Here is a 15,843-nt window from a genome sequence, read left to right on the forward strand (position 1 = left end):
AGAAAGAATAGTTGAAGATTAAACAATGCACTTCTTTTTAAAAACTATATTTGTTTTTATTTAATTTGTTATTATTTTTTATTTTTCCCCTTGAATGGAGGCTCTGGGGATTGAACCCAAGACCTTGTGCTTGCCAAGCACGCACTCCACCACTGAGCTATGCCCTCCACCCCAACAATGCACTTCTAAATAACACATGGCAAAAAAAAAAAAAAAAAAAAAAGCAAAATTAAAAAATAGTTTTTACTAAATGAAAATGAAAACACAACTCATCAAAATTTGTGGGACGTGGTGAAAGCAGTGCCTAGCATTGAATAATTAAGTTTTTAAAAGTGCAGATTCAGAGTCTGGCCACAGATCCATTGAACTGGATCTCTGGATGTAGGGTGGAGCTTGGGAAACTGCAGTTTAGATAACAGCTGTAGGTTATTTTATGCACCCTAAAATTTGAACGTTCCTTTTAAAATTTATTTTTCCCGCAGTTTGTTAATTATGAAAATGAAGACAAGCCCACTAGCATTAAACTTTTTTTGAGGAGCCCAATTCATTTGAGCACAAACAGAAACACTTTCTACTTTTTTACCCCCAATACCAGCTACCTCCCACCCCAAGCTATACGTATTTCCCACTGGCTAAAAACTCTTAAGATATCTTAAATCAGGTTTTATAACTTCTCAGCCACCTTGAGACATTATTAGAATGATCTCATCCTGGTGTCTACTATTTATATCTCTTTATTTAAAACCTTTGATCAGTTGTCTGCTTAAAAGGTCTTTTCTTCCTGGATTTCTGGTCAAGATGGCAGAGCAGTAGGACCACGAGCTTGCCTCTCCTCATGACGACAACAAAACTACAACTGACTAATAAACAACCATTGAAAAAAAGACTGGAACCAACAAAAAAGATCTTCTTCAACTGGAAACATAAAGAGGGAGCCACAACGTGATGGTAGGAGGGGCGTGCTCGTGGTATAATCCAGCCCCATACCCTTTTGTTGGGCAACCCACAAGCTGAAGAATAATTAAGTCACAGAAGTGCTCCCATAGGAGTGAGAGTCCTGAGCCCCACGTCAGGCTCCCCAGCATGGGGTTCTGGCATTGGGAGGAAGAGGAGAGCCCAGGACATCTGGTTTTGAAGGCCAGTGGGGCTTAACTCCAGGAGCCACACGGGACTGGAGAAAACAGAGACTTCATTCTCTTGGGAAGTGTACACAGAATCTCACATGCGCTATTTTGAAGGACAGAGGCAATGATTTCCTAGGATCCTGGGCCTGACCTGCTTGCTGGTTTTGGAAGTTTTCCTGAGGAGGATAGGGGACCCTGCGGCTCACCCAGTGGCAGACATTCAGGGAGCATTCATCTACATGAGCTTTCCTGGAGGCTGACATCTTCCTTGGGTCATTAGGAGCAAGACCCAGCCCCACCCAACAGCCTGTAGGCTTAAGGGCTGGGAAGCCTCAGGCCAAACAATGTACGGGCTGCGAATACAGCCCCACCCATCAGCAGACTTCCTGAGCCACAAACACCTCTAGATGTGGCCCTACCCACCAGAGGTCCAGGACCAAGCCTCACCCAGCAGTGGGCAGGCACTGGCTCCTCCGGCCAGGAAACCTGCATAAGCCTCTAGTCCAGCCTCATCCACCAGGGGGCAGATACCAGAAATAAGAAGACAACAATCCCAAAGCCTGTGGAAGGAATCTGCAAACACAGGCCAGACTTTACACTGGGACCAGCTGGACCTGGCCCCCTTGGGTGACAAGAGAGGAGTGCACTGCTGGGATACAAAGGACGTCTCCTACAGAGGGTCACCTCTCCAAGGTCGAGAAATCTAACTAACCTACCCAAAAATACAAGTAGAAAGATAGACAATATGAGGTGGCAGGGGAATGTTTCCATACCAAGGCACAAGTTAATATCCCAGAAGAAGAAATAATTGATGAGGAGACACGCAATTTATCCAAGAAAGAATTTAGAATAATAATAGCAAAGATGTTCAGAGAACTCGAGAGGAGTCATAGATGCACAGAGTGAAGTTTTTAGCAAAGAGTTGTAAAATATAAAGAATACCCAAACAGAGTTGAAGAATAAAATCCACATCCTTGCCAACATTTGTTACTTGTGTTCTTTTTGATGATGGTCATTCTGACAGGTGTGAGATGGTGTCTCATTTTGATTTTGATTTGCATTTCCCTGATATTGGTGACGTTGAGCAGCTTTTCATGTTCCTGTTGGCCATTTGCATTTCCTCTTTTGGAAAAACGTCTGTTCAGTTCTTCTGCCCATATTTTAAATGGGTTATTTGTTTGTTTGCTTTTTAATTGACGTATAGTTGATTAAAAAAAAATCTTCTATTCCTGAGCCCATGGCAGGCTACGGTGGGGCTAGGGAGGTAGAGAGCTGGGGGAGGCACAGAAGAAAAGTCTTCTGATTTGATGAGTTTGGGTCCTCCCCTGGGTTTAATTCTATTGAATTTATTGCCCTAGTGCTTATCTTGGATGGATGGTGGCTGCAATGTGCACCTCCCAGCAGCACCCCTGGGCACTGGTGATTCCTAGTAAGGTTTATTCATATCTTCTGGATTACTCCCTGCTGATGGCACCTGTGTTTCTTTCTCTGCTCCCTCCCTGCACCATAGTGGTCCTGACAAGACTGTAGTGGTAAATCTCACCTACCCTGCTATGCCAGCATTCAGACCTATGGGATGTGGGGGTCCTTTGAACATATCTTTTGGAAGAGAGACTTGAGATACCCCCATTCCTCTACCATTTTGCCTTTTTCTTGTTTGTCAAGATTTCTGACCAAGCATTCAGCTGGGGATCCTGTCTTCTTTTCTTCAGCTTTGGACAAGGGTTATACTTGGCTTCCCTCAGTCACTGGACAGAAGGAATGGTCTCCAAAAACACAGACCTCTCCCCTCCTTGTGCCCCCTGCCAAGCTGACTCCACCATCCTCAGTCGTTTTATGGTTTGTGGTGAGTGTGTGGCAAGTAGGGGTTCCCTGGAGAGCCATCCTTCTGAATTAGTCTTTCTTAGTAAGCCCTGTTGGGAGCTGATAGGCTGCAGACCTTAGAAGATGGAGTAGCCAGCACTTACTCTTCTTAGTTGTGTGCATTGATTTTGGTTCAAGGAAAATAAGAAACATCTCCCGCAACATGATGTTATATTCCCTATTGGGAGATTGATGTTTTCTGAGCCAAGAAACAGCAATTGTCATCAAAGCTGTTTATGCAATATACTAACCTCTTCTACACATTAATGTCATGAATCATTGTAAATGAGCCTGTCTTCTCAGAACCCATTAGAAACTCCAAATCATAACTAGAATTTAACCCTGTATGGATTAAGATAACTTCAAATATGTGTCTTAAACTAAGATACTGCCCAGTACTTGCCAAGCTGATCTGTGTGAGTGTGGTGCTAGCTGTTCAGGTTTTGGAACACCTGTATTATGTGGCTAAAACTCTTCGTGTTTGGAAAACTGGCCAGCTGTTAAAGGACCTCTGGGGCAGAGCACGGGGAATGGGCATATCATGAAACTTGGGTTAATTCTAAGAAATGTCTTGCTACAATAAAATCAGCCATGATTCTAGCCTGTGCACTTGGGTCCTTTCATCCAGTCAAAAGTCTTTGCAAGCCAAAGCATTCTTTCTGTATGTTGTCATTTAGTTTTATTTTAAAAGCACTTTCTACTATGAGTCTTCTCACTTTTAGCTCCTGAAAGGGGGGAAGAAACTGAGCTCTAAGTTTCTTTTCATAGCTTTATAACCAAATTTGAAAATATCAATGAATTAAAAATTTATAGAATTATATTGTGTAAGGCTTAAGGCTTAAATCAAGTGGGAATTATTGAGATTGAAGTAAAAATGAAGTAATTTAAACATGTATGGGAACACCATGGAAATATTATTTAGTGAGCACACAATCTTTTAAGTTTACAAATGTCACAAATTATTTTAAAATATTTGACATTTCATAAAGTCCAAGCTCATTGTAACCAGTATTTTCCCTTCTTATTTATTTTTAAACCATATGTAATTTTTTAAGGGAAATTTAGTTCACATATTTTGGACTCATTTGGCTATGTCATCAAAATTCTATTTTGTAAGAATTACATTGCATCCAAGTAGTGTATTTGAAAATAAGTTGTTTTTTTTTAATTAGGTCTCTTTTTCCCTTGTTAAATGGGCTGTATTTTTTCCCTGGTAGATGAATTCGAACACAAATAGATTTGTTTTATTGATAATTCTTTAGCTATGGATAAACGATTATCTTATTAAACTAAAAATGAGTTTTCCATTATTATAAAAATAATCAATATTGCTTACTATCTGCATTTAGACAGCATTTCACTAGTGATTGTAACAGGTAGGACTTGGCAATTGAGAGTATAATCATAAGGATTCAGAGTTATTTTGTAAACTGGAAACTGAAAGTCTAGAACTAAATCCTACTTTGGACACATAAAACAGGACCTAACTAATATTATTAAGACCATACTATATGTTAGGCAATGGGCTTAACACTTCACATGTAATTTTAAAGTATTTTATCTATATATTTTTCTGAGACAGCCATTTCATAAAACAGACAGCCAAGATTCCATGTGGTTAGGTAGCTGCCCAAGGCCATGCATAGAGTCATTGGTAAAATCAGGAATTGGACTATGGTACTCCACTTCCAAAACTGATTCCTTGTTGCAGAAAATAATTCACATCTGCTTTAATTATTGTAGCTAAAATAGAAATGTATTATTGATTTTCCAAGAGATTAAATCAATTTGAATATGAGTTATACTCCATATATGTTATAATTAAAGACTTAGGCTGTACACTGGAATTTGACACAACATTGTAAAATGACTATAACGCAATAAAAATGTTAAAACAATAAAAAAATTAAAAAAATAAAAAATAAAAACAATGCAGCAATTAGCATCTTAAAAAATAAAAAGACAATGTACCTATTAACCTTGAGCATATCTGCCAAGATAAATATCACTATCCTTTAGTTAGACAGCTTCTTAAATTCACTTATTACAGAATTATTGTCTACCATATGCAAACAAGTTATTATTAAAAATATTAATTCTTGAATATTCTATCACAAAAACTTTGTGTAGAGAGTACCAAATGGCTTTAATAGAGAATTAGTCTTAGCAGATGACAACAGTCAAACAGCAATGACTTCTACCACTGTGCTTGCGCTATACAACTGGAGGGATATACAGGTGTGCTACAGAGGAAACTTTCCTATCTAATTTTGTCTTTCTGTAGTAGTCAGTAGAGGTCAAATCATGCCATCATAAAAACAGCCCTCAGATCTCAGTAATTTAAAACAGCAAAAGTTTACTTTTTGCCCATGCTCCATGGTCAATGCAGGTTGGGGGAGGGGGAACATATTTTAGTAACTCACAAGCCATACTGATGGAGGTTTCATCTTTGCTAAACTTCAAAGGTGGGGTGTGAGGTGGGAACACAGCCACTGAAAGAAAAGGACACCAGAAATCGAACAGCATGTTTGCTACAGCACCTAAATTGTTCTTGTTTTTTTTTTTTGAATTGCTTTTTTTAACATTCAGTTTTTATTGAGATATGGTTGATGTACAATACTATGTAAGTTACAGATGTATGTGCAAAATAGTGATTTATAATTTTTAAAGGTTACACTTCATTTATAGTTATTATATTGCCTATATTCTCAGTGTTGTATAATATATTCTTATAGCTTATTTTATACATAATAGCTTGTACCTCTTAATCCCTTACCCCTATCTTGCCCCTCCTGCCTTTCTTCTCCCCACTAGTAACCACTTCTTCATTCCTTATATCTCTGAGTCTGCTTCTTTTTTGTTATATTCACTTGTTTGCTGTATTTTTAAGATTCCACACGTAAGTGATATCATACAGTGTTTCACTTTCTCTGACTTATTTCACTAAGAATACTCTCCATTTCCACTCATGTTGCTACAAATGGCAAAATTTAATTCTTTTTCATAGGTGAGTAGTATTCCAATGCATGTATACCACATCTGCTTTATACGTTCATATGTTTATGGACACTTAGTTTGCTTCTATATCTTGGCTACTGTAAATAATGCTGCTATGAACACTGTGGTGCACGTGTCTTTTTCTTTTCTTTTTTTGTTTTATTTTGCATAATAAGTTTATTTTTAAAAGGTATACAGACAATAAACAAAGTAAACACTCAACCAGATCTTAACTTCTGCCGAGTATTATCTGTCCTAGAATTGTTCTATCAAGTTCCAGTCTGTAAACATTGTAAATTCAATAATAATCATCTTCATCACAGTCCATTACTTTTCTTCTGTTGAATTTAACTGTTGTTTTCTTTTCTGTTTGTTGGCTTACTTTTTCGAGGATTTCTATTAAACCTGGTTCTGATACCTTCTCACTTTGTCCGTATCGTGCCATCTGTATAGGGTAATTCTTTACTGCTTTAGTTTTCTCAGGCTTTACAAATGCTAAGTTACTTAAGCGGGCTCCGACTGATTGATCCAGAACTTGGGCTAAGATACTGTTTCTCATTTCTGCTTCCCTGTGCTTTGCCTCCTGTTGTGCTGTATCGCCAGGATGCCCGTGCTTCGCCTGCATCTCGGCCAGCCTCTGCTTGTTCGGCCAGCCTCTGCTTGTTCGGCCAGCCTCTGCTTCCTCTGCTTCCTCTGCTTCCTCTGCTTCCTCTGCTTCCTCTGCTTCCTCTGCTTCCTCAGCGCCCCGAGGTCCTCCTCCGCCATGGTACCGCCGTCCAGGACGAGCAGCCGCGGGCACACTCCGGCCCACTCCGGCCCACTCCGCGGGAACTCGGGCAGACGCATGTATCTTTTTCAATTAGTGTTTTTGTTTTTCATGACGGAACTAATTCATCCAGAATTTGTGCTGATTTAGAATTGCTTTTGGGAATGAAAAATAATTAGAATAATCATGTTCAGTATAGATCAAATTCCTTTAATAAGTAAGTGAATTTCTTCATGACAAATATGCCCTTTTTTTTTTTTATTAAAATTGCAATCAGGGATGTGATTTATACAGTAAATGATTCAATATATACACTTAAAATAACTTATGCCAGGATGACCATATTGTTTTAGTAATCTTCTGGTAGTTGTGCTAGCTAGATGTTAGATGTGTGAATTAATGGTTAGATAGTTCTTTCCACCAACCATGCTGATTCCATCTTCCTCTGTATTTCAGTTCCATGGATTAAAAAAAAAAACCTCTCTTTTTCGTCTCTTATGGTCTTATAAATTAACTCTAGGGTCAAAACAAGAGCACTTTGGGTAATGAAGCAGAAAAGGCAGAGCAACTTTAACTTGGGGTTATCTCTTTGGCAAATGCAAAACCAAAGCCTGTGTTTTCCCTGTGGCCTCACCATCTGTAGTAAAGCTGCATGGAAGGAGACCAGAAAGTTAAAAAAAAAAAAGATAATTTTTGGAAACCATACAAGGAGATTTTCTTTAATTCTAAAGATTACTCTATTTTGTTTAAAAAGAGTCTTTCCTTTCCCAAACATCCTTGGCAAGCATTAAAATTTCCAATATTGAGCTGAATTGCTGTAGAGCATTGGAATTAAAATGCTAATGGCTGAGAAAAATTATTTTGTTTTCCTATAAAATCATATGGTTTCCCACATTCTTAAGGAAAGGCGTTTCTTGATCTAAAATATTTTATGTGTCTTAGGTCAAGGGTTCTTTCTGTCCCGCTGTGAGTAAGCATCTCTAATACGATGATAGGAGTCAATGAGAAAACACTACCAATTTATAAAAATAAATTTTGTAAGTTTTAATAATTTTTTAAAAAAGCAAAATGAAAACAACGTACCTCTAAGATAGACACATTATTATACAGATTGTAAGTGGTAAAAGCACTGCTTGAAAAAAATACATTCAGGAATGCTGGCAAGGGGCAAAGGTTTGTATAAATGTTATTGCAATTGGATAAAACACATGGAAGAAAATTGTGGCATTTGGTATTTTCTATGTTTCTTTAAGTACTTACTATTTTATTTTCCTCCAGATTCAGTGCACTAAAAATCATTAAGAGCTCCATAAGAGATTTAAGAATAATTATGAAAGACAATGATCCAAAGAAAACTATAAATAACAAAAACTGGATCTACTCCTTAATAGTGTAATTAACTATTTCCCTTAGAGAATAAACTCTAACAAGTGCTTGGCAGTTGTGTGCATTTCTATTGTTCATTTGCCCCTTTATGGAGATCAAACTTCACACCAGCTTAATAGTGAAGTACTTGGCAATTGTTTCCTTGAAAGAAGATTTTCATTCTGAAAATCTTGTACTAAAATACTTTCGGTTGCTACATTCAATTAAAACTTTTGAGAAAAACAAATTCTTGTATGAGTCAAATAGATGACTAATGTAATTTAATTATCACAACATTCTTCATACTTCATCATCTTTTTGGAGTTTTAAGGAAATTTACTAAACTCAGTAGATTTCCCAATGACCCTAGATGGTAGGTATAGTGGGTGAACTCAAATTTCTCTTTTTCTTTTTAATGTTTTTGCTCTAAGATCCACTACAGTCAAAACTTTTTGAACATTAGCAGTTAAATAATTACTTTCAGGTTCTTTAAAAGTCTTTATTTATTTTTATTTTTATTCAGATATAGTTGATGTACAATATTATATGTTACAGATGTACAACATAGTGATTCACAATTTTTAAATGTTATACTCCATTTATGGTTATTATAAAATATTGACTACATTTGCTATATTGTACAATATATCCTTGTAGTAGCTTATTTATTTTATACATAATAGTTTGTATCTCTAAATCCCCTATCCCTATCTTGTCCCTCTCCCCCTTCCTTCTCCCCACTGGTAACCACTACTTTGTTCTCTATATCTGTGGGTCTGTTTCTTTTTTATATTTTTTATATTTTTTATATTTCTGTTATATTCACTTATTTGTTTTATTTTTTTAGATTCCACATGTAAGTGGTATTACACAGTATTTGTCTTCCTCTATCTGACTCATTTCATTACAGATGACAAAATTTCATTCTTTTTAAGGCTGAGTAGTATTCCATTGTGTGGAAGATATTCCACAATATCTTCTTTATCCATTTTTTGTTTATGGACATTTAGGTTGCTTCCATATCTTGGCAATTGTAATTAATGATGCTATGAACATTGGGTGCATGCATCTTTTCAAATTAGTGTGTCTATTTTTTTTGGATATATACCCAGGAGTGTAATTGCTGGGTCATATGGTGGTTATATTTTTAGCATTTTTGAGAAACCTCCATACTGTTTTCCACAGTGGCTGCTCCAATTTACATTTCCACCAAAAGTTAATTAGTGTTATGTTTTCTTCACATTTTCACCAACATTTGTTATTTGTGTTCTCTTTGATGATAACCATTCTGACAGGTGTGAGGTGATATCTTACTGTAGTTTTGATTTGCATTTCTCTAGTAATTAGCGAAGTTGAGAATGTTTTTGTGTGCCTGTTGGCCATCTGTATGTCTTCTTTGGAAAAATGTCTATTTAGGTTTTTTGCCTACTTTTTGATTGGGTTTTGTTGTTGCTGTTGTTGTTGTTGTTGTTGTTAATTTTATGAGCTGTTTGTATATTCTGGAAATTAAGCCCTTGTCAGTCTCATTGTTTGCAAATATTTTCTCCCACTCCATAAAAGTTGTCTTTTTGTTCTGTTTACAGTTTCCTTTGCTGTGAAGAAGCTTATAAGTTTGATGTAATCCTATTTGTTTATTTTTGCTTTTATTTCTATTGCCTTGGGATACTGACCTAAGAAAACCTTGCTGCAATTTATTTCATAGAATGTTTTGCCTATGTTCTCTTCTAGGAGTTTTATGGTGTCATGTCTTATATTTAAGTCTTTAGGCCACTTTGAGTTTATTTTCATGTATGTTATGAGGGAGTGTTCTAACTTCATTGGTTTACATGTGGCTGTCCAGGTTTCCCAACACCACTTGCTATGGTATCTGTCTTTTCTCCATTGTATGTTCTTGCCTCTTTTGTGGAATATTAATTGGCCATAAGTATGTGGGTTTATTTCTGGCCTCTTCACTCTGTTCCATTGATCCATATGTCTGTTTTTGTGCTGATATCACACTGTTTTGATTACTGTAGCTTTGTAGTATTGTCTGAAGTCTGGGAGGTTTATGCATCCAGCTTTATTCTTCTTCCTCAAGATTGCTTTGGCAATTTGGGGTCTTTTATGGTTTCATGTAAATTTTAGTATTATTGGTTCTAGTTCTGTGAAAAACATACTGGGTAACAGGGAGTACATTAAATCTGTAGATTGCTTTGGGTAGTACGGCCATTTTAACATTATTATTTCTTCTAATCCAAGAGCATGGGATATCTCTCCAATTCTTTGAACCATCTTAAACAATGATGAAATTAAAAAAAAAATACCTTGAAACAAATGACAATGAAAACGCAACCATACAAAACCCATGGGATGCAGCAAGAGCGGTCCTTAGAGGGATGTTCATAGTGATACAGGGTTTCCTCAAAAAACAAAACAAACAAACAAAAAAAACAAGAAAAATCTCAAACAACCTAACCTACCACCTAAAATAATTAGAAAAATAACAACAAACAAAACCTAAAGTCAGAAGAAGGAAGGAAATAATAAAGATCAAAAAGGAAATAAATAAAATAGAGTTTTAAAAACAATAGGAAAAAAGTCAATAAAACCAAGAGTTGGTTATTTGAAAGGGTAAACATAATCAACAAACCTCTGGCCAGGCTCACTAAGACAAAAAGAGAGAGGACCCAAATAAACAAAATAAGAAATAAAAGAGAAGAAGTAACAACTGATACTGCAGAAACACAAAAAAAGTAAGAGAATACCATGAACAATTATATGCCAACAAGTTGGACAACCTATAAGAAACAGACAAGTTTCTAGAAACACACAGCCCACCAAAACTGAATAAAAAATAGATAATTTTAACATACTGATCACTAGACATGAAGTAGAATCAGTTAAAAAAACAAACAAACAAACAAAAACCTCCCTGCAAACAAAAGTCCAGTCTTCACTGGGGAATTCTACCAAACATGCAGAGCTTATACCAATCCTTTTCAAACTCTTTCAGAGACTGAAGAGGAGGGAACACTCCCAAACTCATTCTATAAAGCCACCATTTCCCTGACACCAAAGCCAGACAGATACTGCCAAAAAAGAAAATTACAGACCATTATCTTTGATGAATATAGATGCAGAAATTCTCAACAAAATTATTAGTAAACTGAGTCCAATAACACATAGAAAGTTTCATACATCATAATCAAGTTAGATTAATCTCAGGGTCACAAGAATGGTTCAACAAATGCAAATCAATCAATGTGATGTACCACATCAGCAAAAGAAAAGACAAAAATCACAGGATCATCTCAATAGATGCAGAAAAGTCATCTGATAAAACCCAACTTCCATTCATAATAAAAACTCTTACCAAAATGGGTAGGAGGAAACATATTTCAACATAATAAAAGCAATTCATGACAAACCCACAGCCAACATAGTACTCAATGGTGAAAAGCTGAAAGCCTTCCCATTAAAATCTGGAACAAGACAAAGATACTCACTCTCACCACTTCCATTCAACATAATATTAGGAGTCCAAGCCACAGCAATCAAATAAGAAAAAGAAAGAAAAGGGATTCAAATTGGAAAGGAAGAGGTAAAGTTGTCATTATATACAGACGACATGATACTGTATATAGAAAACGCTAAAGGCTCCACATAAAATCTACTAGAAATGATAAACAAATTTAGCAAGGTAGCAGGATACAAGATTACCATACAGAAATCTGTTGCATTTCTGTACACTAACAATAAAATATCCGATAGGGTAAGTAAAAAACAATCCCTTTTAAATTTGCATCAAGAACTACTTAGGAATAGACCTGACCATGGACGTGAAAAACCTATATGCTGAGAACAATAAAACATCCACGAAGGAAGTCACTGTGGTTTTAATTTGCATTTCTCTCATGATTAAGGACATTGAGTATCTTTTCATGTGCCTGTTGGCCGTCTGTATGTTTTCTTTGAAAAAATGTCTATCAGGTCTTCTGCCCATTTTCAATTGGATTGTTTGTTTTCTTTTTTGATGTTAAGTTGTATGAGTTGTTCACATATTTTGGATATTCAGCCTTTATCAGTCATATCATTTGCAAATATTTTCTCCTATTACTTTAAGGTTTTAAAGTTACTTCTGTCAATAACACCTGTTTTTTCTAGTAAGGTGGTGAAAAGAAAACATTATTGACATGATAAACAAGAACACTTTAAACTTAGTAGAGGTAAGCTGTTACTTACATGATTATTATTGGTAGACTCTTGAGAGTGTCCACTTCTCTCCAGATCTCTGCTTTTGATTGGCTGATGGCTACCATTCTACCACTTGCCCCGCTTCCCTTTGGTTATTATTATTTTCCCATAGTGAGAGACAAGGAGCAGTGAAACACTTGCATCTCATTTTTCTTTTCTGTGATTGAATTGATAAAATTATTCCTTATGTTTCATACAAATACGAGGACATAAGCTATGTCGTGGGAGGATAAGGAGTGAAAGAAGCATAGTGAAGGGACACATTAAAATATTTCCTACTTTCCAACCTTGCTGAGAAATGACTTTATGTGTTAATAGCCAGCTTTGCAGAAATAGTGAGAAAATCAGTAGGAAACACTTTCTGGATTGAACCTAGGCCTCCCCTTCATTTTCCTGGATAGATTTAAAGTCCCTTTAAATCACTTTTGGGAGAGTGTTGGTCTAACTTCTTTCCAAATCAGTAAAATGTGTTTCTCAAACACTCCAATGTCTTACTTTTTGAGTCCTTCAGCTACATGATGACTGAATCATTTGGAAGTCAATGGCTTTTAATTTTCAGCAAAATGGAGCTCTTCGATGGTTTACATAAAGATTATAAGAGATTGGCTTGACTAAATGCTACAGATCGCTAAGCACGTGGTTGTAGACTAGATGGCGCACTTACAATTCAACTGCTTAACAAGAATGTGCTGATTTCTTAAAGAAGTGTTAGTGTTGAACATTTCTTCCTGGATTCAGCTTAAGCATTAAAAAACAGTTTTTAGCCATTAAAAGATGTGTATGTGGTAAACAGCATTGCCGCCTGCCACCTGCCACTTAAGTCCTGAAGCAAACATTTCCCAGTCACACCATCAGAGCAGGTGAAGCTGAGGATGTGATGGGGGAAATTCCTTGGCAGCTTATTCTGTTGCTATCATTAGCTGCTGTGAGGAAGCAGCACGAGACGCTGGGAAGTGACTGCAACATTAACCAGACTTTCCAGATGCTCTTGAGTATTCTTCCTCCTGTGCTAGAAGGGAAAGAGCCCCTTGGAACTTGGCCACTTTCTGCAGCTTTGGCAAGGGCTGGTGGCTGAGTCTGAGGGGCGGGGGATGCAGCTGGGACTGAGTCTAGTTCCAGAAGCTTTCGGGGGAACATGTTTCCTTTCACGGGGCTTAAAGTAATTCTGTGTGGAAAAGAAAAAGTTTCTAATTTTACTTTATTTGAATAATTCTAAGAATTACAGCATTAGACAACTGTGGAGCCAGAAGGTTCCTTAGACATCTACTTCCCTACTTCTATAGGTGGGAAAAATAGATCCAGGGAGGGTAAGGAGTTGTCAGACTGTGGAGCCAAATTTGTGTATGGGCTGAAGATTTTATTTTGGTTCAGTTTTGAAGAATTTTACCAAATGAGAGTCTCGATTTGGCAAACACAGGAATTTCGGTTCTCTGTTGTGTTAACGTTATGTTAAGTCACATGATCGCATTATGCTTTATGCTATGTTGAATGTTCCATTGTCGAAAGCAAATGAAACGCTATTTCTAGGGCTATTTTCACAGTCCAGAGTCCATAGAACTGTTGGTTTAGTATCCCTTTTTCCAACAGTAGGGTTACTTTTCTTTTTTTTGTTTTTCCTTTTCCAAACAAATTCCTCATGGCTCTAAACATTAAGTAGAGCTTCAACAAGAAGCAGTGTTTTCTTATGATTCTTAAGAATGTGGTTCTCCCCAGTCCCCGAGTACCTACTTTGGTCTTCTGGAGGCTGTTTGTCCTCATCTCATGCAAATGGCAGATTGGGTGGTGGTGAGATTTTTTTTCTTCCTGTTCCTGGCACTGCATCAAACACTCTTGAGCCTCCGGTTTTCTATGAGACCTCCAGGCAAAATGTCCTACAGCCTGGCTTCCTGTGTGCTTAGTTCTGCTTGCTTTTCCTGATCTGTCTGTCCTTTCAGGGCCCTCACCACTCAGCCTGCTCCTTCCTCCTCCTGTATCCTGAGAGAGCAAACGTAGCCTTCTCTTGTTGGCTTGCCCTTGACTGGATCTCTGTGAAACGCTATACTCTAAAATGCATGATAGAATACTTCATAGCTTTGCAATGAAACAATGGAATGTCACATTTCCCATTATCTTGTTAATATTATCAAAACTGTATCAATGAGAACTGCTAAAGTGCTAAAACAATCTCATTTGCTTGGTATATATACCCAGAAGGCTTTTTTTTTTTTTTTTTTTTTTTGCTTAATATCTTGATTCAATTTAATTTTGGATGAAATTTTTGATTTTGCCTTTGGTTAAATATCTCCAACTATCTCTAAAAATGACAGCCTATTCAAGACTGGCAGTTAAAATGTAGAGTCAGACAATTTTAGAGGAATCTTCCTTTTACCCTAAAATCACAGTGAAGTGTTACTCCTTTGAGAGCCACTTGTCAGATAGTGCCATAGAAGAATAAGTACTTTTTCTCCTTGGCATGTGAGAAAAGACATTTTTAAGCAAAGGTTTTGAGATCTTTTGTTAAATCTTGCTCAGAAGCAATCTTATACAAATTCATACAAATGGAAACTCCTTTTTGGTTTAAATCTTAAAAAAAGAAAAAAAAAATGCCTCCCCTACTAGCTCCTCCTCCTCCATGTCCTTGATCCTTGAGAGAACAAATCAGAAAGCAGCTCAAATAACACAATTTTAAACAACAATTTATATGGCCAGCTTCCAGATTGGGAGTGAATTGTATTCCCCCAAAATGTCAATTACTTGCTTTCAACCCAGAATTTAAGCTCTATCTGGAGAGTAAATTGTTATGGTATTTTGGGGGATGGGAAATTCAGCAATGGAAATTAAAATCATTTTTCTACTCTCATACTGTTTAGTAATTCCATTCCCATAATTTATCCCTTAGAAATAAATGATCAGAAAAATTTCCAAAATATATGTGTAATTATGTTAATCACAATGCTGTATGTATTAGTGAAACACTGAGAACAGTCTGCAAGTCAGACAATAGGGCGATTTATTAATCATGGTGCATTCCTGAGCAGGAATTCTAAGCAGCTTTAAAAAATGGTAATGTAGTTGCATCTTCTTTATTTGTGTTTGGTATGGAAACATGTCCATAATATATTAAATGACAATATTAAACACAGTATTTATGCTTTATAATCCCGTTTGGAACATGTATGTGTATATATATATATATACACAAATATAAAATCGGGACAGATGTTCACCAAAATATTGAGTGGTGACTTCTATTTGGTAGAATTATAGATACTTGCCTAATTATTTGGTTATCTTTATGCAATTGTCATTTAAAAAGGTAAATTTGTTGCTTTCACAGTCAGAAGAAAACAATGATATTATTTTTGGTACTTTTATTAATAAAATATTGCTGTGTTACCAGACGGTTTCCATAATGGATGACTTCGCACAGGGAATATAAAATGTTAGTGGTAGAGCTTCCTTTTGTCTACAGAGTGTACACTTCTGCCCCTTTGCATTCTAAGATTAACCCTTGAA

The 15,843-nt window shown here is 36.5% G+C and overlaps 1 protein-coding gene across 1 annotated transcript; it reads right to left on the bottom strand.

Moving 5' to 3' along the window:
- Positions 1 to 6,141: 6,141 nt before the first annotated feature.
- On the bottom strand, positions 6,142 to 14,961 carry LOC102513581 (programmed cell death protein 5-like). Its single transcript, XM_032485437.1, has 2 exons — positions 14,944 to 14,961; positions 6,142 to 6,834 (listed from the first exon to the last, which is right to left on the bottom strand). The coding sequence occupies exons 1-2, from the start codon at positions 14,959 to 14,961 to the stop codon at positions 6,283 to 6,285; spliced, it is 570 nt and encodes a 189-aa protein (XP_032341328.1). The 3' UTR covers positions 6,142 to 6,282.
- Positions 14,962 to 15,843: the final 882 nt, after the last annotated feature.

The sequence above is a fragment of the Camelus ferus genome, chromosome 8 (genome assembly GCF_009834535.1).
Source record: "Camelus ferus isolate YT-003-E chromosome 8, BCGSAC_Cfer_1.0, whole genome shotgun sequence".
In the NCBI taxonomy this organism is placed as follows: domain Eukaryota; kingdom Metazoa; phylum Chordata; class Mammalia; order Artiodactyla; family Camelidae; genus Camelus; species Camelus ferus.